The sequence below is a fragment of the Protomyctophum parallelum genome (assembly GCF_964188405.1).
Source record: "Protomyctophum parallelum genome assembly, chromosome: 5".
NCBI classification, from domain to species: Eukaryota; Metazoa; Chordata; class Actinopteri; order Myctophiformes; family Myctophidae; genus Protomyctophum; species Protomyctophum parallelum.
In genome coordinates, this window is record NC_139702.1 from 23,676,667 (window position 1) to 23,699,751 (window position 23,085).

A 23,085-nucleotide genomic window follows, 5' to 3' on the forward strand; every position below is an offset into this window, starting at 1 on the left:
GGGCACCCATAGCGCGCGCACGCACGCACACACACACACACACACACACACACACACACACACACACACAGCAAGCCTTCCTCTCACACAACATGCTACATGCATGCACCTTTCTGATGCGCTTCCTGTTTTCCGTGTGAAGGGTTCAGGCAGCCGGCAGGGCTGTGTGAGCGTGTGTGTGTATTGACAACCGCTACAGAGTATCAGATCTGCGCTTCTGGCTGCGCTGTTGGTTTCACTGCGCTGCACAACCGTAATACCAAGGATGTGGTTTTGTTTTGTACGCCTAACCATCCTCTTGTCTAGTGGATGAATGGTGGGAGTGGGACTGGCAGGCTGCTGGAGACTTGGACAAGTTGGACTCATACATGGGTGCTAAGAAATAACCTGCAGGTATGTAAGACAACGGACATACAGGTACACAGACAGACAAACAATCAATTATCGGACATGCTGATGTCAAATAGTTGTATCTTGTGTGTCTTCTCTTCTCCTGGTTTTGATGTGACTGTCAGTCACAATTTTTCCCCTTCTTAATTTAGTGATGTTGTTGAGGGAATTTAATAGCTGTCATAGAAGAAGAAGAAATGCGTTCTGGTAAATCAAGTTTACCAAGGGTAACTGGACTAAGCATCAGATACTTGTTTACAGCCAGGCCCACATGGAGCATTTCATGGTAGTGGTTCAATGCCTTGTCATTTAATTGTTTGAACCATTAACATCTGACTCGATCATCTTGAAATAATAAAAACTGCATTGTGAATAATTACAATGCAGTTTGTTGTCTTAAATGCAAATATTATTAAAAAGTAACAGCAACTTTACAAAATATAGCCTCCTGTAAGTCCTGTTTCCAAGTTTTCCTTTTTAAATGTATGTTTACCTATAATTGTTTTCCTCTTGTATTTGTATGTTTTTTCTTTCATTTCTTTTAGTGAATATCATTGTCTATAGGCTATGTCTGAGTATGATTCTTAACTCTGAATCCTCTGATAGCCTTGTCTGACACGCACGCACACACTCTCTTCTCGCTCTCTCTCTCTTATCTCTTCCTGAGATAACGAGCTAGACGTTCACCATAATTGAGCAGTCTACAACAGTGATGGGAAATGGCTCTGTCAAAACTGAACTGAAGTCTGATGCCCACCCATGCCCCCCTGCCACACACACACACACACACACACACACACACACACACACACACACACACACACACACACACACACACACACACACACACACACAACTTTGGGGAACAGACTGTATGACTAATATGTCCGTCTTTTATACGTGTATTGAGGAATAGACACAAGGGCACGTGTTTGTTTGGTTTGTCATATGTCAGTGTGATGAATAGTTGTTTATCTGAGGATATTTCAGTGAGATTTTGTTTGTCTTCTGTATGGAAGTGCACAGGCCACACTTGATGACTCGATAATAGTTTATTATCTATCTCTTCAGTTGGCTGATTTGAATGGCTTTGGTAGATTTCTATATACATTGGCATATTGGCTTAAATACTGTACATTATGATAAAGGCATTATCGTGTGCAGTTCTTCGCATCTTGGCATAATAAGTGATTTTCTTGTGTGTGTGTGTGCAAAGAATACTGTTTGTGTCTCTCTGTTTTTCACACCTGACAAGTCAGGTGTAAGAATTTGATTTAAAAAACAACTGAATTCGAGTGAACCGCGAAGGTTTCCTCGATGGCAGTGTAATCCAGGCTCAGTTGGCTGAGATGTTTACTGTGTGCAGAGCCCTGTTAACCCCAGGGGGGTCCAGGAGGGAAAATCTAAAATATCGGAGTTGGAACCTAAGACCTTGACCAGCCCCATTTACCCGCTGAGAGCTGTTCATGAGGTGGACATGAGGTGGACAGGCTCAAGAGGCCTGCATAAATAATCATTATTCTTTCAGTCATTAATGTTGCACAGTTGAATTGAGCTCAAACGGGGAGACCAGAATGTATGTAGCGTGAATAGTTTGCATACCACATGGGCACAGAATGTCCTTATCAGTGTATGCTCCATTCGACTCCTAGTCCCAGCCAGTGTGACAGTTGGCTCCGTGTATTTTCCCCTGTTCTCTGTCTGCATCTCCTGTCTCTCTGCACTGTGTATCTATCAGAATAAAGATAGAATACATCTTTCGTTAAGACTAAATGCCATGATAACTTAAAAAACGTTCAAGTTCAACTGTCCTAACCTTGGCAAACTTGCGAGACACGACAGTTCAGTCAGATAACACACAAATAAATTTAACTAGGGATGTCCCGATACACTTTTGTCGTTCCCGATCCCGATACCACAATTTCTGTGTTAGCTGATACCGATACCGAATACCAATACTAGAGAATAATATTTATAATAATAATATATATATATATATAATAGCAGACTCCTCACTCAAATGTGCACTTGCAGTTTGGCAACTCGAAAGCAAACTCCACATGCCCCAACATTTTATTTACCTGCCATAGTGTCAACCCCTTACCTCTGTGTCGTGACTGGCATATTCGCTGATACCGATATGACCCGATATGAACAAAAAGGGCAGAACCGATACTTTTCCCAATACCGATACAGTATCGGGACATCTCTAGATTTAACCAATATTTATTATAGAATGAGAATACAAGTGTGCATATCATATTTTATCTTAGAGTTCGGCTCTGCTACATTCTTCTCCCTGTTCAGCACAATTAAACAGCAGGGAGATAGATATACAATAACAACCCCCCATGGGGAACAGAAATAACAGAGCCCACCAGTGGTGCTGGGGTGGCGGTGGAAGCAAACATCACCTAACAACAACCAGGAACCATAATATGCAGAAAGAAGGCAGGAAGAAGCTTGAGTATATGTATGCGCCCTTGAGCACAGCATGAAGCCGCTCAAGTATATCTGACTGATCTAACTCTGCAAGCTATCATTAGTATGAGGCCACCATAAGTTGTTTGTCCATTATTCTAGGAAATCTTTGTATTACACAATAGAGCACCGAAGTCTGACGTCACTTTCAGTAGAGGGCGTCAGTCCCCAGGTTCATGTATTTGTTTAGTTGCATTGAAATCCCCATTGAGGCGATTTGAGATCGCCTCATATAACAACTGTGTTTGAAAAATAAACATGTCACCCCGGCCGCTTCACTCATATGGATATGAAGAATCAACTGACTGAGAGAAAACGCTAATGTTACTGCTGCTGAATTAGTTAGATTTTCGCTAGAAGCAGACTGTATCATATATGAGTGACTGACTGTTGCAAACGATACAGAGACACCTTCCCGACAATAACGCCGAGACAGCTTGTTTATTTTTGGACCACAACGCTTATAGTAGACGATATTAAGATCACCCCATGTTATTCTCCATAGAGAAATCACTTCCGCGAACCAGGGGAATCGTCGGGATGAGCGAGTTACGTCAGGACTTCGGTGCTCTATAATTTGTAATACAGTACATCCTCATGTTGTGAAAGTGTGTGTGTGTGTGTGTGTGTGTGTGTGTGTGTGTGTGTGTGTGTGTGTGTGTGTGTGTGTGTGTGTGTGTGTGTGTGTGTGTGTGTGTGTGTGTGTGTGTGTGTGTGTGTGTGTGTGTTTGTGTGTGTGTGTGTGTGTGTGTGTGTGTGTGTGTGTATTCCTAAACGTAACCTCAGTAAACTATGCCTACACCTAACCTTATGTTAATCCTAACCGTAACCTCAGTAAAACTATGCCTAACCAAAAACATATTTCTAACCTTATCCTCAGTAAAAAACAAACAAACAAATACCTGTGTGTGTGTGTGTGTGTGTGTGTGTGTGTGTGTGTGTGTGTGTGTGTGTGTGTGTGTGTGTGTGTGTGTGTGTGTGTGTGTGTGTGTGTGTGCGTGCGTGCGTGCGTGCGTCATGTACAGTAAGTGCGATAACTGCAATATATCACTATCTTTGAGTTGGAAACGCAATCTCAAAGGAGCATATTTCCCAAATTATCTTTGGATTATACAGTATATCCTGGCTATCTTTGTGATCTACTATGTGAAAGCGGTGTTACAGAGGTTAGGAGAGGTTCTGTCTGTATACCCCTCCCTGGCAGACAGCAGTGTTACAGAGGTTAGGAGAGGTTCTGTCAGTATACCTCTCCCTGGCAGACAGCAGTGTTACAGAGGTTAGGAGAGGTTCTGTCAGTACCCCTCCTGATCATATATTGATCATATATTCCACCTTTACTACACCCAGTGTGCACTCACACCCTCACTTTTGTATGTGAAACACACAAACACACCTGTTGCCACACTGATATCAGCCTTAGCCAATGTAAAACATTCCATAGTATCACACATTTTGGTAACATTCTAAGATAATACATTCACATGCATGTTGTGGTGAATTAAACATGTGATATTTGCATTGATGGCATTTACATCATATGATTATCTGTTATTTTGTGGACACAAGTTTCAAAGGTTTCTCTTGAACAAGGATGACCTGCTTGCGCTCTGAACAAAAACGTGTACTTGAAAAGCCTAAAAAGAGAATATTAATGGTATAACCTGACATCATTTAAAGCATCTAGGTTTACTTAACTTTATTTGCTATTGAAAAACAAAGAGCAACCCTAATACTACCCATCTTCTGTATATTTGTAGCACAATAGTAATAAAATAAAAAAACGGTTTGGTAGTCCCAAACCGCCCTGGACCCTGAATCGCTGAAGGAGTTATTTTGTATTCCAGGAACCTTGTCACTCCAGATGATATACTGGACATTTCATTTGACTGGAAAACTGACTTGAATCATTCAAACAGGTTCCCCATTGAAAAGCCTTCTCTGCATCCAGAGGGATGACCACTTCTGCCACCTCCTTCCTATGCTGGAGAGTATTGGACATTGAGGAGAAACTGCACATGAGTGAATACACATGTCATGAAGCCAGTTTGATAAGGGGAAATCATATCAGCTACTTCAGCTGACTTTTAGATACTATTACTCTGACTTTCCCAAAATTCAGAATTGAATAATTAGATTAACATTACCGTCAATGACAACAAAATGCAGACTGTGAGTTGAGTCAAAACATTTAAATATGTTTCTGACAAACATGCTTCAGTTCACAGCCTACACACTTTGGGCAGTGAGTTCCTACATCTGGTGAGCTCTGTGGCAGAAGCTCTAACAGGTCACTTGTGTCTTGTGACTCTTGTGGCATCAATTCTGCCCACCTTTAGGGTGCATTCTACATGGGCACAAGTCTCTGGTTCAATTCCGCACCAAGTGGACCATTTGCTAAATGTCTTTAGATTTTTGGGTTTTACCTCCACACAGAAGAAGTGGTGACAAAAGGCATGCACATCCTGTTATGTCAAAGATTCAACATGGAATAACTAACTGCACAGGTGTGTGGATTTATTGTTATTTCAACTGTCCTATAACCCCATGGGATTATATATAGCACGCTCACCAATCTGTGAAGTAAGTCGAATATTGTAAAATACTGCTAGAAGTCAGGTCAAATTCTCAATTGTTGTCAATTGGTGTCACAAACTTTATAACAAGAAAATAAACCATTAGGTTAGGTCATAAAGCAGTTGATGGTTATTTTTGAACAAAGGGGAAGTGCTTAGTTATCATGGGGCTTTATTGTTGAATTGATATTATTTTTCCAAAACCTAAATGGACCATTTCTCACTTTGATTGATGAGAGGAGGAGTCATGTTGTTTTATGCTAATCACAATCAGCATCAACAGAATCACACACACACACACACACACACACACACACACACAGCACACACACAGCACACATTTGCACGTTCATGCATAGACAAGTCTGTAAACACATATTGCACTTTATGCACACACGCTAATCATTATCCGTGGTCTGTGGGAGTCTATCTTAGCGGCTGATCACACCACAACAATAGGGAGGCACCTGCTTCCTTCAGCTGAGCTAGGAAGCCATCTTCCTGTTGAGGAAGCTGTTGGTAATGGGAGCAGACATGGGAAGAAGGACAGAGGAAAGCAAAGACAGAGGTATACCCAGTGGTGTAAAGTAACTAAGTACTCGATCCACAGGTTGAGAAACACAGCTGTAGATCAAGCAGGACACATGAAAAGGAGGGAAACACTATGCAAAAGGAAACTGGACTAAGTTCAATAACTTGTTTACAGCCAGGCCCTGCTCATAGAACATTTCATGGTAGAGGTTCAATGCCTTGTCCAAGGGCACTTCAGCGGTGGTAATTTTAACGTGCCGGTCCGGGGATACGAACTAGCGACCTTCCGATATCAAGACCGCTCCGCAAACCGTTCGGCCACCGCTGCATGCTTTGGTTGTTCACATGATTTGGACTCTATATTGTCACAACTCCATACAATAGTTGTATATAGGATATCTGGGGAGTGGGGGCTAATTTATATGGCTTTTAGTCTGTTGAACTGTAGACATGCAACAGTATTATTTCACAGTGAGTTTATTTGTGGCTTTGAAGCAGCATTTATTTTCTTCTTTTCCCTCCCAAATAAGTCATGTGGACAAGGTGAGAATAGCTTAATTACTGTTCTTTACATATATGTTCCGGTTAGCCTGAGTCCATCTGCTTCAGCTTCAGTTTCAGCTTCAGTACAGTATAGGATAAATATAATATATGACCTTGCTCTTTTGGTCCATCTTACAATAAATGCACCACGTCTCTGTGTGTACGTGTGTGTGTGTACAGTACGTACGTCTGTAATCCACGTAACTCAAGAACACTTCGCCCCACCGACTTCCACACCATCACAAGGAGTGCATTGCCCAGCCTTGAGTCGGTCGGATACATGGTAGACAACCATGTATCCGATAAACCACCATAAAAGGCTCTGGTCAGGCTCTGCCAGACGCCAGTGGACCGAATGAGCCAAAGTCCCGACACCTGTGCAATTTCCAGCCTCTGCCTGAGCCAATTGATTGCCATGGCAACCTCACACCTGCCATTTGATTACTTAACCAGTCCACTTTTCACAGTCAGTTTGCACTTTCAGACACATGGCATACAGACAGATACAGAGATCTCCCTATATGGCACAAAAGGGACACAGACAGACGGGTGCTATGACAACGGGTATTGCGTTCCCAGTTAGGCCAGTGGCCGACGGGCACAGGTCTAGTACAGTAAAGATTTAGGGAGAGCAGCCTCCACTGCAATATGCATTGATCGATGCATATTTTAACCCTAGTCCTATTATCAACTGTCTTAATTAGCTAATGAATCAAATAGGAAATTCCTATTTCTTCTTTTGACATAGTGGTTGTATTCCTTTAGTGAGTCTTTTTATGGCTGTTGCTAACTTGCTACTATAGATCCTCAGTGAAAATGAATGGGTCAGATTTGACACAAATTTAACAATGAGGTTTTTCGCTGTTGCTACCAGTGAAAAAGTGGAAGTGACCTTGTTGACTCTTAGGGATGTACTGCCTACATCCTCTTATGAAAGTCTATATTGATTTGCAACATAACGCACGTCAAAAACAAATTCACCACATGAGACAACTTTTATTTAATCACTGTAATCTACTGGGGAAGACAATGTTTGGCTATAATAACACACCCAAAATTAGGGACACCACATTGAAAGTGGTTTATTTCATAATTCATATAGATGAGTATGTGGACATTGTGGATAAAATAAATCACATTTAAAGGACAACTTTAGTTTTTTTCAACCAAGGTTCATGTTTTAGGTTGTTATTAGAGAAACTAAAAGGTGAGTGTTATTTTTTTTCCATTTGCTGCTTTCTTTCGTTTTAGGGATTTTAGCTGTTTTTGACAGGGGGGGCGGGGGCATTCGAGCATGGGGCTAAATATGTATTTCTTTACAAAATATTATGGAGATTTATTTTTTTATTATTTACTATAGCCCTAATAAACCCCAGGAAATTACATCTGGCCACAAATAAATCACAGGATCTGCTGAATGTGAAGGTAGCCTACTGGGGGGAAGCCACACTGTGTGTCATAGGCTCAATGTCAGTTTGACACATTCAGTAGATCTCGTGATGTTTTGTGGCCAGATGTAATTTCCAGGGGTTTATTAGGACTATAGTAAATAATTAAAAACGAAATCGCTATAAAATGTTGTAAAAAAATACATATTATGCCCCATGCTCGAATGCCCCCGCCCCCCTGTCAAAAACAGCTAAAATCCCCAAAACGAAAGAAAGCAGCAAATGAAAGAAAATGAACACTCACCTTTTAGTTTCTCTAATAACAACCTAAAACATGAACCTTGGTTGAAAAAAACTAAAGTTGTCCTTTAACTCTCGCTGAATCGACAATGTTATAACTAACTTTAGCTTGTTTTGCTGGTGTAGTGCCACCTCATATGAGGTCAACTGCTTTATTATCTTTCTGTGTCTTCATCCAACCCTGGCCTGGATACAGCAGTCATAACGTCTCTGACTTATTAGTTCCTTCCACTCTCACCAACAAAACGCCTGGGGTCTCCGAGGCTAACTCTCACCTGGCTGCCATCCAGCACGGCACAGCTCTCACAATGACCGGAGTTATTAGTGTTGATATGAAACACACACACACACACACACACACACACACACACACACACACACACACACACACACACACACACACACACACACACACACACACCCCTCTCTCTACCCACGCTCAGCAGCACTCGGGACACCTCTCAGACACACAATACATCTTTGAGGAGATGGTGGGGAAGAGGGGGGGGGCTGACAAAAGGCCCACTAGGATGTGTTGTTTACATTGGAAGCTGTTGGTATTGTTGTCATTGAGTGGTTACTGTAGGAAAAGCACAGTAGCCATGGAGGATAATATTGAACTTGAACCTCATGACCTTTCGTTTTGGATGGGCTTCCTAGTCTCTTATTTCCATGTTCTTATTGTTGGATAAGGATCATTTTGGTGTGTGTGTGTGTGTGTGTGTGTGTGTGTGTGTGTGTGTGTGTGTGTGTGTGTGCATGTGTCTGTGTGTCTGTGTGTCTGTGTGTGCAAAACGCTCGCCCCAAAACACATTCGGCCCCAGGCGCAAATCCGGCGACCTCAGAGCGGTCTCTACCTGGTATTCCTAAACGTAACCTCAGTAAACTATGCCTACACTTAACCATGCTATTCCTAAACTTAACCTCAGTAAACTATGCCTACACTTAACCATGCTATTCCTAAACTTAACCTCAGTAAACTATGCCTACACTTAACCATGCTATTCCTAAACTTAACCTCAGTAAACTATGCCTACACCTAAACTTATTTCTAATCTTATCCTCAGTAAAAAAACAAATACCTGTGTGTGTGTGTGTGTGTGTGTGTGTGTGTGTGTGTGTGTGTGTGTGTGTGTGTGTGTGTGTGTGTGTGTGTGTGTGTGTGTGTGTGTGTGTGTGTGTGTGTGTGTGTGTGTGTGTGTGTGTGTGTGTGTGTGTGTGTGTGTGCGTGCGTGCGTGCGTGCGTGCGTGCGTGTCTGCTGCATAGGTCTAGTCTGTATACCTTTTGCAAGAACGTGTGACTTGGTGTTGTGTCCCTTGTCTGAAGCAAGGGCCGAGGGGTAACCATTAATTTCCTCATCCGCCACCTCCAGCACCGAGGGCCAGCACAGCAGTAGACTCCCATCTGCAGACAATGACAGGTTTCCTGTCCCTTTTGTCAACTCTGAGAAAAGTCCCTCCATTAGCCTTCAAATAGGGACACCTATGTTCTTATCATGAGCCTGCCTGCTAAGTTCCTCTCACTGTGGGAGGCTTAGGAGGCTCAAGACAGAGTTGTTGAACATATTAGCAATTGCTTGTGCTCACTGTCTGAAAACAGTACAGGAAAGATGTATTGTAGTGTTTGTCACTGGACCTTTGGTCTGACGTTATTTACTAATGTGTGTGTGTGTGTGTGTGTGTGTGTGTGTGTGTGTGTGTGTGTGTGTGTGTGTGTGTAGGGGGGGGGTCTATTTGTAAAAAATCCAAATAAAGTGCTGATTATAAAAGTAGCAGGCTATGTGTGGACGGGGCCTAATGTTGCATGCACATTAGCTCTGTAGCCTACAGTATGTAAAATCACAAAATGACCATGTTTTAGCCTTGCCGCTTAAAATATGGCTAATCACATCAGTGATTCATAATTGACACTACATCTGAAACCTTGGTTCTTAGTAGATAGGGGATTTTTCACTCCTCAGGGGAAAGGTTTTGTGGTGAACCCAATAATCGTACAAATCTTCCACCAAAGAAAAAATATTCCTCGAGCTAAATCTGATGTTACTGTAGGTTATCCTGGCTAGTCAAATCCACCACCCACACACCCATGATGCACATGATGTACAGACCAGATTGATCCACCACCACCCACACACATACAGTGTATGTACAGACGGACAGATTGATGGAAGTTTGTTTCTTCTTGATGAGGAAGTTTTCTTTTTTTGTAACTGCAAAGTTTTCTACTTTTATTTCCCCATGTCAATCAATCAATCACAAAACTCCCAAGTGAGGCAAGCGAGGATGTGACTTCAGCTTTGCCTTTGATAGCTGCAAACTGTATGAATGTACGTTTATTTTTAGGACTTAAAGTCAGATCATCAGCTAATTTACATTCCTCTTTTGTTAACAAAAGTGCCCTCAAGACTCTAGCTGGAGCACATTCAATGCAATTTTAATTATGCTTATATCATAATTATTTGAATAGACATCGGCACATTATAACACTGTTTTATCAACATTCATGGATGGATTTTGTACCTTTCGGTAACTTGATAATCCACAGTCCAAGTGATTTGGTTTTTAGTTGAAATTTCCGATCTGACAACAAAAACTCTTTGTCTGAAAAGGATTTCCACAGGCTCACCTGCAGCATCTGTTTTTCATATTATGAAACAACGTCTCTAAGAGTGTTGTATCTTGCTTTGTAGCTACAAAGCTAAGCTGTCTGCAAGAGACCAGGTCACAATAATGAGAATATAAAATGTAAAATATTGACAAAAAGTTGGCAAAAAAAGTATGAGCAACTGCCTGCCTGCCTGCCTGCCTGCCTGCCTGCCTGCGTGCGTGCACTATTGTGGTGGGCAACTACAGTATGTAACGGGTCTTGAGTGGACCCGTTACTTTGACTTAGACCAGACTTACGTATACTAACACACAGAATGAGGCCCTGTTTAGACAATCACCTCAATCTGGCATGATGTTTTCACTCTACTCAATTCAGTAAGGAGACTGTGCTTGTATTTATGTTTTTTGTCATCTGATTTGAAGGGAAATTCCAATTGTTCTCTCAGGAATGGTCTTGTCTTTAGTTAAGTTATTTAAATATGGAGATATGGCAACATTGGCAGAACATTTTGACTGGGTGTCGTGGGCGTTGTGGTTCTACTCTCAGGGATGCTCCCCGCTGCAGCAGTACATTTACATCTGAAACAGTTGCAATAAATAGAGCAAAAACAAAGCAGGTGGCTGGGGTGGAGGAGGTTTTGTCACCCATAGTTGGCAGCAGCGTTATATAGCATATCTCAGCATAGAGAGTGAATGTGAAGGCCTCTTAAATAAGCAGCCAATCAGTGCAGTGAGAGAGTAATGGAATGCCTTCAGGCACTTTAACCGCAAGCCATAATTCAAAAATTCATAATTCATAATTTCAACACTCAGCGGTTGAAGCTGGGTCAAAGTGATGAATTCAGTTGGCACGGTTAAGCATACAGACGCTAAGCTTTCATAATGCTGATGAAGTGTCTGGTTTTGTCACGTGTTGCGCTGACACAGCATTGTGTGACTGTGACTGTCCTGTCAACGTTTCTGTTTACACACACATTATGACAGATACCGGAAGAACTAGCATTTGGGTCAGTGTGTCCTGGTTCCACGCAGTAGACTTCGGCGAAGGTTCTGTTCAATATGGCGTTTTGGGAGCTTTGGGACCAGACTAAAAAACATAAACAACTCCTTTGACGTGATCTCTGATTTGACTGTCTCTGGTAGTGGCTGCCCATTCTGTGTACCTAAATATCTGCTGATCTGTTTTCATGCAAAACAGCCAAGTACAGTATGTACAGTACTAACATCAGTTAACACTGGCTGTTCATAGAAAGAGGCAGATAAATGAGTGTAGAAGTTGCAGTTGTGCATTGTTGCATAATACTAGATATTATGCATGTACAGTACAGTACAGTACAGTACAGTACAGTACAGTACAGTACAGTACAGTACAGTACAGTACAGTACAGTACAGTACAGTACAGTACAGTACAGTACAGTACACATCTGCAATGGCAAGCTTTTATTATGGTATAATGGTATAATACATACATACACAGTGCAGCCTGGCAGGCAAATTCTTTGAGGGGCATGTCCGAATCCGCCATTGCTTCATTGGGTGAAAACAACACAGCTTCACCCTTGGAATTGTATTTCTGTAGGTTGTCATAGCGCAAGTATTGTAGTGCGGTTGATTGCAAGAACCATCGATGCAGTGAGAAATGAACACTTTCCACGATTCTGCCAATAATCTTTAAGATTATTTTTCCACACATCAGTTTTTGCGGGGGGGTCCAACAAAGAATCACGTGATGTTGATCCCCTTCCCCTATTCGCTCATTCTAGGACATGATTTACATGTGTGGAGTCAGAAGAATAGTGTGTGTGTGCGTGTGCACGTGTGTGTGTGCGTGCGTGCGTCTCTGTGTGTCACACTCGTTACCAACAACAGACAACAACACAGACATAGATCTCTGGATGAATCAACAACAATTTATTTAAGGAAAGGTAACCTCTCAAGACAGATTCAGCCGCAGCAGAATTGGTCAGCAGCTCCAGTAACGTGTAGAGCCTAGAGTTAGCAATGTTAGGAATGCAACCAGAAGAGGAGGAACCAAATGTGCCAACATCCCTAAATTGGGGGAAAGGTAACCAAAAGGATGAGGAAGAGTTTAAAGTAAACACTAGCAAAAAAAACAAGACCCATAGCCTATAAAAGCTTCACTAATTATACCACAGATGTCATCACTTTGAGCTGATTGAGAATGTGATTATTAGGCACATTGTACCATCCTTTAATCAGCTGGGTAGGCACTATCCGGGGTGCTGATGTATCTCCTCAGAACAACTGCACAATGTGTGAATATGTGTGTGCCTGTGTGGGTGTATGTGAATGGGATATTGGTGACATAGGCTCAAGAGGTAGAGCAGGTCGTCCAATGATCCATGGGTCGGCAGTTCGAATCCCGGCTCCTCCTGTCTACATGTCGAAGTGTCCTTGGGCAAGACACTGAACCCCAAATTGCACCCGATGTGCTGGTTGGTACCTTGCATGGCTTCCGCCGCAATCGGTGTGTGAATGGGTGAATGTAATGCACAATCTATGTAAAGCACCTTGGATAAAGGCGCTATACAGTATAAATGCACCATTTACCATAGTTGAGTTAATGTATTTTGCGTGTCTTAAGTACCAGGTCTTATTCCCTAACTTGAGTAAACTAAAGGCCTGGAGGCGTGATCAATGCTCTTTGGCCACTCAGAATAGCCAAATGGCATTGATCACGCCTCCAGGTATTTAGTTTACTCAAGTTAGGGAATAAGACCTGGTACTTAAGACACGCAAAATACAGCCCTTTGAGTCTTATGACTTCTGGGTAAAAGCTGTCACTGACCCTGTTGATTTGGGACAGGATGCTCTGGTAGACTACTGTTAATAGAAAGATGTTGAACAATCCATACATACAGTATGTGTTTATGCATGCATCCATCCATCTGCACCTGTTATATCCTGTTGGCTTCTGTTTAGCATCAGTACGGACATTTACTCAAGTACTGTACTTACTAGAGCTTTTACTTTACTAGAGTATTTTCTATTTATTTTACTTTTACTTCTACTCTACTACATCTTGGATCAGGTTCTGGCATTCCATATGTTGATCTGACCTCATCAAACCCTGTACACTCAAGACACGCTCCATATATGACCTCGCCCGTCGCTTCTCACCTCTTACTGGTAGTTACTAGATACTTTGTAGGTTTTGATTATTATTACGAAACATACATTAACCACTTCAGCCCTATATACAAGCTCACAATTCGTTGCAATGCGACACATTGTGATCTTGTAGATCTGCTAGTTTGAAATTATTTTTATACATTTGAAAACTTGAAATGGGACATTCTGCCTAATGAGTAGGCCTTTTACTTTTGGTACTTCGAGTACATTTTGATGCCAACACTTTTGTACTTTTACTTTTAAGTACATTTTGAATTCTCGACTTTTAATTGAGTACTATTACTACATTGCAGTATATTGATACTTTTACTCAAGTAAAACATTTGAGTACCTTTTCCACCACTGGACAGCGTTACAATCAGCTCATCTTATAAACATATCTTGTCCCTTTGCAGACCTCAGTGTTGAATATGCAGCACACAACATGTACCGAGGACAGGATCCAGCATGCGTTTGACAGGTGTCTGGGTGGCCTCAGACAGAGCCCCACAGCAGCACCACACTGGAATGGTAAGTGCACACATAGACATCAAAGGGGGGCTTCAGCCCCTGTCCTTTTACCCGTCTGTGAAAAACTGCCCTCTGTAGAATGCAGCATTTACTATGGTGAAAGAAATGCCCCCCTTTCCATGCCATACCATGCGTGAAATCTAAATTCGACTGAGTTACAGGGAAATGAGAGTTGCTGGGACTGACACAATCCAGTCTACCTCAGATGCAATTAAAATACACATGCAGTACATGTTACTTTATAAATTCACTACAGAGTTTTAAAATGTCTCTTTGTAATTAATTAATAAAGTACCGGTTTGCTCTTTTTTTAAATCCTAGGTGTTAACTATTTACTATGAGAAAATGTACCCTTACTCTTTCAGAATTAAATTAATGCAGGATTTTTGCATTGTGGGAGAGGTGGGGGCAAAGTAATTATTACAAAAATTCACTGAGATTTTAACTTCTTCCCCATTTCATTTACATTATATATTTTATTTAATGTTAAAGTTGGTCTGTTTCTCGCCTTTTTCAACACGATAGAAACATGTATCGCTAGCCCTAAACCAGAAATGAGTTAATTGTCAAGCAACTGCTTGTCGTTGAGTCAATATCATCAAAACACATGTTATTGTGTGCCAGCGGAAGTGCTCAGGGTTGACACTTTGGGAGGAAGTTGTGCCACACGCTGCTGCAGTGTGTGAGTGGGAGGGAGTCATGCGGCGGGAGCCTGATGTGGCATAGGTTGGCCAATAACATGTAACATGTCTGCCTCCCACACACAAACCATCTAAGTGTTTTACACATCATAACAGATAATTATTTGTCTTTGGATATTCCACTGTTAGGTGATAGGTTCTTTGTTTACTTGCAATCCTAGATGACTATTGGATTTCATGTACCGGTAAAACTTGTTTTATTCTTACTGTAAATCGTTCTGGATTAAGAGAGTCTGCTACATGCCTAAATTGTAAATGTGATGGGACAATAAAGTCGATTGCATTCTTATTTTGTGTGATTACTTATACAATATGAATGAACTTTCTTCCAGTTCTGATGTGCTCATCAGGCCAGTCAATGAACCGCTGGAGTCTGGAGGAGCTGGTGAAGAGAGACCCAGAGAACTTCCTCATCCTTCTGAAACAGATCATCAGTAAGACCAGAGAGGTAAGAGGGTTGGAGCTACAGACCTGAGGCAGATTCTACCAATGTCTTCTAAATCCTAACAGTTTTCTGAAACTGGCCTCAAACGTTTTCATGTCAAGGATCCCCAAAATTATATGTATTTGGCCATTGACGCCCCCTCACAAAATATTTTGTTCCAAGGATCCCTAAAATTTTGAGTTAATAATGATTGTCGATGCTATATATCAGGGGTATTCAACTGGCGGACCGCGGTCCGCGACCGGACCGCGGACCACCTCTTTGCGGCAGGGGCGCTGGAAGGTATTTATACCAAGGGGGGCTGAAGGGTCGGAGGGAAATCGCAGCGCGAAAATATTCTGGTCTTATTCGGGTATAATTGGCCTAATAATGACTTATTTAGGACCTAGTTAACCGAGTTAATCATCATAACAGTATGTGATTCTTATTGTGTTGTTGTTTGGGTTAGATTTCTTTAAACCTGGTGCAGGTGAAAGTAAAACTACAATAGGTTTTTGCTGTCTCGTCATGTTGTGTCTATGTCAACTCACTCACTGTGCATTCTGCATTCAGCACGCTCTGATAGACATGTCAAAATATTCTCCTCTCCACCAGCAGGGGGTGCTGGAGCACCCTCCGCACCCCCCTTCCAGCGCTGATGCTTTGCGGACCACCCAAAAGTTTTAAGTTAATAATATAAATAACATCAGATGGTATACATTTCTCATGTGAAATTGCTGCAAAGGCCCCCAAAATGTCCCCCAAGGGCCCCCAAAATTCTGGCGCGCGCTACGCGCGCACAGTGTGGCCTGCCAGGGCGTATAACTCCCGGCCTGATTTGGAGTTCCACTCCGGGCCTGCACTCTGCACCCCATTATTAGTTGGGTGGAAGGGGATCTGATTTGTATAAGCTTGGCTTGACCATACTAAACGGGCATAGAGCCCCGCTCTCCGATGGATGCCGTGCATGGGACCGGACCTCTGTCTTATTCAAAAAAATATTTGTGGACCTTCATCATTTCTAGTTGAGGACCCCTGCTATATATGTATATATAGCTAAAATCTAACATGACACAGATGTTTCTCGTGTTTAATGATTAATTTGTTGATCATGTTTCAGATTATTTATGTATGTGATTAATTTAGACCATACAGCGATGATAAAATAAGATTATGAAGTAGAAAATTATGCTCATCACACATTCTCTGCAGTCAACTCCAACTCTTCTTATGAATAATTCTGCTCTTTCTCTGATTTCCTCCCTTTCCTCACTACTGACCCCTACTGACCCCTACTGGTTTGTCTTTGGACTGGTTAACTTGGTCCTAGATACAGTACATACTACAGTACATGTACTGGCTGTAGATACCGACCGTAGACTCGGAGGTACTGCATATTGTCCGACATATTGGTTGGGCATAGCCTCTTTCCACAATTAAAATAATTATATCTTGCTGAAAATGAAAAGAAAAAAACGAAGTGTGTGTGTGTGTGTGTGTGTGTGTGTGTGTGTGTGTGTGTGTGTGTGTGTGTGTGTGTGTGTGTGTGTGTGTGTGTGTGTGTGTGTGTGTGTGTGTGTGTGTATAGGTTCAGGAGCAGTGTCAGTATGAGTTGGTGGCTCCTCTTGCTATCATGCTCTCGTCCACTCTTCTTCAGGTAAACATTTCACACTCCAGGTGTTTTTTATTGTCACCTTTTACTGTAATGCAAAATAACACATACAGTACGTTCAGACCAGTCGAGTGCTCCATTATTTGATTTCGGAATTGTCTCCTGAGGTGAGGTGAGGTGCCCAGGTATTGGCTTGCGAGTAAATACCCTTTTATTTCTTGTTTCCTACATTTCGTTTTTAATTATTATAAAACAAGTAAAAATAAATTATTTTAAAATAACGCCATGAACAAAATGGATCCATTAATTAGAGATGGAAAGAAAATAGCAGGTCTACAAGCTCACAACAGTTCGCATCGTGACGTGTTGTGAACTTCCGTCCTGGGGAGACGTCAAATTTCTCAAGCTAAAATGTTTGGGAACCATGCACTGCTGTACAGTACATAAAAGGGTACATGGTAGACATTATAACCTATTCTGAACGGGAACCCATTTTGGTGTTAGCATCATGTTATGCTTTAGCTATTGAAAAATAGCAGATCTACAAGCTCATAGCGCGCCACCGAGTGGCGCGCTACGAGCTTGTAGATCTGCTATTTTTGAAAAATCGAAGAACGACTGACATTTTTAGAATCTGATCTCAGGTCAGAATGGGTTAATCAGACCAGTGTGTGTCCAGTGGAAACCTCTTATGAATCTGATCTCAGGTCAGAATGGGATAAAGAAAACATCACCTGCTGTACATTGTGCGTGTAAAATCTGCTTGCTCTACTTTGGTTGCAGACACCGCACTGTCCTCCAGACAGCGGACTGTTGGAGGAGGCCATAAACGTATTCCATGGTTTCCTGAGCTGGCCAGAGCCCTACAGCAGTGTGTGTAGAAACCTCCTCTCCACACTACAAGAGGAAATCAAGGCCCCAGGTCAATATTTCTGTTGATCAATTTCTCTATCAGTGCCTATCTGTTCTGTCCTATCAGTTGTACTTGGTTGCCCCCTAGTGGCAATGCAAAATCCAAACGTTTTAGAGATAAACTCACTAACCAAAACACACACCTGAGAAGAAATTATTCGATATCAGGAAGAGAACTTCTTGAGAATGATTTCACTTACAGTGTGAAATGAAACCCACAGATGCATGCAGATGGAACTGAGTAATTAAAGGGTTGTACAAGGTGCACAATGGAGAATAGAGAAGTACTTTGAAAGCGGATGTAGTGTTAAAAGAAACATTATAACATGCATGCAGACAAACACGCAAACACACACACACACACACACGCGCGCGCGCGCGCACACACACAGTCACAGACTTTCTTTTCGGCTGTGTGTGTTCTGCCTTTTGAGAAATCCGAACGACTTAACAAATGTACAGTAGACCTACTGTCTACACGCTACACGTGGGTGGAGATGGGTTGTGATGGGTTGGTATGTTTATTATGCAACATTGTGATGCTTTAGAGACTCAGATATACTGTAATCCTTAGTATGAATCTAGCCTCAATTTGCAACACTAGATTATTTTTAAATAGTATGTTGAATCTAGAGTTGCAACACCAACCATACATGCAAACGGAAAAGTCACCACATTGTGTACAATGTACTACAACATTGTAGTTAGAATTATCCTCTTTCTATCTGCAAAGTCTTAGTTTCATAAAAGTCCACCGTAGACATCATCATCATCATCATCATCATCACCTTTATTTATACTCAGACATACGGTTGAGGGCAAGCCCTCATTTTCAACGTAGCCGAGGTTACAATACACAAAATACAGTAAAAAAAATACATCAAACACAGCATTATAAATCAGGATAAATTACAAAGGAACTTTATACAGAACAACCATCAGTAAAATAAATCAATTGAAGCAGGAGCAATCACGGTGAAAAATGTTCTAGAGCATTCCTTTGAAGGATGGCAGGGAGCTCAGTTTTAAAGAGTTTTGGAGTTCATTCCACGAAGTTGGGCCATTGACAGAAAAAGCTGTCTTGCCCAACTCTGTCTGGACCTGTGGAACCTCACTAGAGCGGGTCTGATAGGTGCTATTGTTCAGTTCCATCATGGAACTAATATAGTCGGGGAGCATCCCAGCAATGGCTTTATATAAAAATAGGTGCCAATGCTTATCTGGCCTCTCAGTCAGATAGGATAAACCTGCATTTTGGTGTTATTGCTGTGTTAAATGACTGACTCCTGCTTGTTTCCCATGCAGGCATATCCTATCACAGACTGGTAAGAGAGGAGCAAGGCCTGAACGTCTCCAACCAGTCCTCCAAGACCATGTATGTCCAAATAATACATATAGTTAATGTTACCTGTACAGTAAGGGCAGCATTATGTTCAAGAATAATGTTTATAAATTATGAATATATAGACAGTTACATGAAATGTGTCAGAGCGTGCCAGAATAAAATACAAGTTTAAAAGCACTCCTTCAATCCATTCAGTTGTGTTTGAGATATGCTGTTTGGGAGTAAAAAAGCTTGAATTTAATTCAAACTTTTCAATAACAGTAGAACTAATTCCATGTTGCATTGTTAACCCATTTAGACCTGAGGCCGATTCTAAAAACGCCTTCTAAAACCTAACCAAGGTTTAGCAACAACTAATGAGATGTACTGTAGCTCTCGGATTGAAAGGTATAACAAGGTAGGCCTATGGGTTGCACCAGGTCTAAATGGGTTAATAAAATGCCCCCAATGTGCAGTTTAAAACAGCTTTCTCAGTCTTTCGACAATAGCGTGTTCAATGATATCTATTTTCACTGTAAACAGACTGATCTGTATCATACTGCTTTCACTAGAAAAAGGAAGGTGCCGTGTTTTACTGCTGCTCTTAAAGACACAGTACAGTAGTTAAAGCTCATCCATTTTGTGGTCACCCTGTGGTCACTAGCTTTTGACAAGTCAAATTGTATTTTATCGTGTTTTACACGTGTTTGACGTGTAAGTTCTTGGAAACTCCCCGGCATTCATCCCCCACCTTCTGAATAACTGCTCCACCACTTCCTGTTCAACGTGACAATTCCTCTTTATTGTAAACTCTGTGTGTGTTCCTCCTCCACATTTGCATGTGTGTGTGCACACGCACGCACACACGTCACACACATGCATGCATGCACACACACATACGATCTCTGACTAATAGCAGTGGTAGAAAGTTACAAAGTACATTTAGTACTTTAGTTACTTTGTAGATTTTGATTATCATTACAAAACATAAGCATTTCGGCCATTTGAAAATAGCCGATCTACAAATTCACAATGCATTGCGATGTGACCCATTGTGAGCTAGATCTGCTATTTTCAAAAGATTTCTATACATGATAACTGTAAATGGGACATTCTGCATAATGAGTACTTTTACTTTTGGTACTTTAAGTACATTTTGATGCCAATACTTTTGTACCTTCACTCAAGTACATTTTGAATTCCGGACGGAACAGAGTATTTCCATATTGCAGTATTGATACATTTACTTCGGTAAAACATTTGACTATGGCTGTGTCGCTGTGCGTAGAACGGTGTTGTTGATGAGCCCAGCTGAGGTGCCTGCTGAATTCCTGTCTGTGGCCGAGCAGCTCTGTGGAGTCCGGCAGCCCCAGAGAGAGACCTACATAACCCTGATCAAACACGCCTACCAGTCTGTCTTGGGCACCAAATACCCTCTACACTGCATCCATACAGCCCTGCAAGTAGGTCTATAGGCCATGTTATAGTCTAACTCTTAAACAACCTGTTGCTGAAGCCACAAGGATGATCTCTGTCTGTATTCCAAGGAAAATGTTACAAAGTCAGCAAATAGGCTGTGCACAGATGTGAGTAGAGGTACGCTGGGCTTCTAGGCAAGCTGCTTAATTGTTATTGTTCACAAAGACATACACTAGGTTGTCTAGAGTGTGATTGTTTTCTTTTTTCATTGGAGCTGGTATTCTTTCAAATATTTTTTTGAAAAACGTAATTAGTTATTTATAGGTGAAAAACATAATATTGCACCTAATTGTTGATGCTATACAGACACAGTAGGCCTATTTATCCTACTGTTAGACATTGCAGTCACAATACCGACTGTCTGCTACTTAATCCACTGCTTATATAGTAGTGTTTCTTAACCTGAGGCCGACTCTACAAATGTCTTCTAAAGAAACATATATCTAGTAGAAGTGTCCATCACCGGTAGCTTAACAGTAGCTATAGTATCATCATACATGTTCCCTATCAGGCACAAAATGTTGATGAGGTGGGAGAGATCTACTCCATGGTAACCGATATCCTTGAGACAGCTGCTGCAATGGATGGCCCGCAGACGGGCCGTGCTCATGTGATTCAGGGCCTGGAGAAACTGCGGGAGAGGATAGGCATTCCAGCATCCAATGGGAGGAAGTCTGACGGTGAGAGCACAGGACAGTCTCAGATAAGCTGAGATCATCGACGCAATCAATGGATGCTATTAAAGTGAAACACGTCACAAAACATGATGTGGTTCTATTTCGTAGTATCCATTTCATGTTTCCCCCTCAGTGTAACATAAAAGTACTATCACTACTATGAAAACAATTAGTCATCGTTTGGTGTGCAAAATCAGTGTGTTGAGTGTGTCACTCTGTCTGTCTGTCTGTCTGTCTGTCTGTCTGTCTGTCTGTCTCAATTTGATTGTAAACAAAGCAGAGTGACATGTTACAGTAAAACATTCCAGCGCTGTTGTACTTTACTGTATATTAGCACAGATTCTGTCTGTGTCTTATTCGCTTTCCAGAACTAGCTGTTTTATTTTTCAGTGTTTACCTTTATTTTTCTATCCCCCTCTTAGGAATGTTGCAGACTCTACCCTTGCCCACAGCCAAGTGTTACTTTTTTCAGTGGGACAAAGATAATTTTGGTAATGTACCTAGCACGTTTGCTGAAAAGCATACTAAAAATGTATTGAGGGATTCGTTTATTTGCGTGTTTCTATGAAAGACAGAAGAAGTTTACTCTGTGTCCGTTTTTGTTTTTGTGAGGGCAGACATTCTGAACACCCTTTTGGAGAATGAGCACGACCTGACGGACATTCAGACCACCAATGGAGAGGCAGGGGAAGAGGAGGAGAATGACACATATGATGAAGATGAGGAGGACGGTGCAGACATGTATCTAGAAGAAGAAGAAGAAGACGACGACAGGGAGGAGAATGGAGTAGAGCCACCTGCCATGTCCATCATCCCAAATAGTTGCAGGACCCAGTATCGTGTCTCCACCTTCTCAAACATCTCCTCCCTCTCCACTGCCTCCAAAGACTCTATGTTCTCCACCCTGTCCATGGCCTCTGAGTCATACCCCCCTTCACTCTACTCCGTCACCTCTGGCACAGACAGCGACTTCTTTGAAGATCCTGATCCTGATGACTCGCCTCGTTCCTCTCCGGTTCCAGAGAGATCCTCTCCAAAGACCATGAATAAATCTTCTGCTCGCCTCAGCCAGCAATTCTACCGACTATTCGTCAAGCCCAAGAGCACTCGGTTTCTTCACAGGGCCAAGAGCTTGGGCAACCCGGAATCTACGGACCTCTTTGTGGTGAGGTCCAAGCGGCGCTCCAACTCTCTGCCCCAGCAGGTCCAATTGCGTACCCCCGAGCCACAGGCTCAGACTCTCAAACACGTCTGCTTCCGTAGGAGGCCCATTCTGAGCAGCGACGAGGACAGTACGAGCGACACACTGAGGGTGGTGGTGTTTGGAGCGGATCATGTTGCGGGGAAGGTGGCACGCGCCTACAGCAGCCTGCGGGAGAGGGAGAACGTGTGTCCACGTCTCAGCAGGGCGTTCAAGCTGCAGTTCTACTTTTTACCTGTGAAGAGGGACTCTGCAGCGGGGCCGGTGTGTCCTGTGGT

The 23,085-nt window shown here is 42.1% G+C and overlaps 1 protein-coding gene across 5 annotated transcripts in view; it reads left to right on the forward strand.

Moving 5' to 3' along the window:
* Positions 1–161: 161 nt before the first annotated feature.
* Positions 162–23,085, forward strand: part of pik3r5 (phosphoinositide-3-kinase, regulatory subunit 5) — a 27,800-nt gene continuing 4,876 nt past the window's right edge. For 3 of the 5 annotated variants that reach the window (XM_083765888.1, XM_083765890.1, XM_083765889.1), the window contains exons 1-10: positions 162–393; positions 14,363–14,477; positions 15,511–15,626; positions 17,191–17,259; positions 17,998–18,136; positions 19,432–19,501; positions 20,739–20,913; positions 21,441–21,609; positions 22,029–22,097; positions 22,224–23,065. In XM_083765888.1, the coding sequence (XP_083622014.1) occupies positions 310–393; positions 14,363–14,477; positions 15,511–15,626; positions 17,191–17,259; positions 17,998–18,136; positions 19,432–19,501; positions 20,739–20,913; positions 21,441–21,609; positions 22,029–22,097; positions 22,224–23,065 (1,848 nt within the window). In that variant the 5' untranslated portion in view covers positions 162–309. Of the gene's footprint in view, positions 394–13,857; positions 13,965–14,362; positions 14,478–15,510; positions 15,627–17,190; positions 17,260–17,997; positions 18,137–19,431; positions 19,502–20,738; positions 20,914–21,440; positions 21,610–22,028; positions 22,098–22,223; positions 23,066–23,085 lie in introns of those variants that run through there. The other 2 variants (XM_083765891.1, XM_083765892.1) reach the window with 2 other exon arrangements.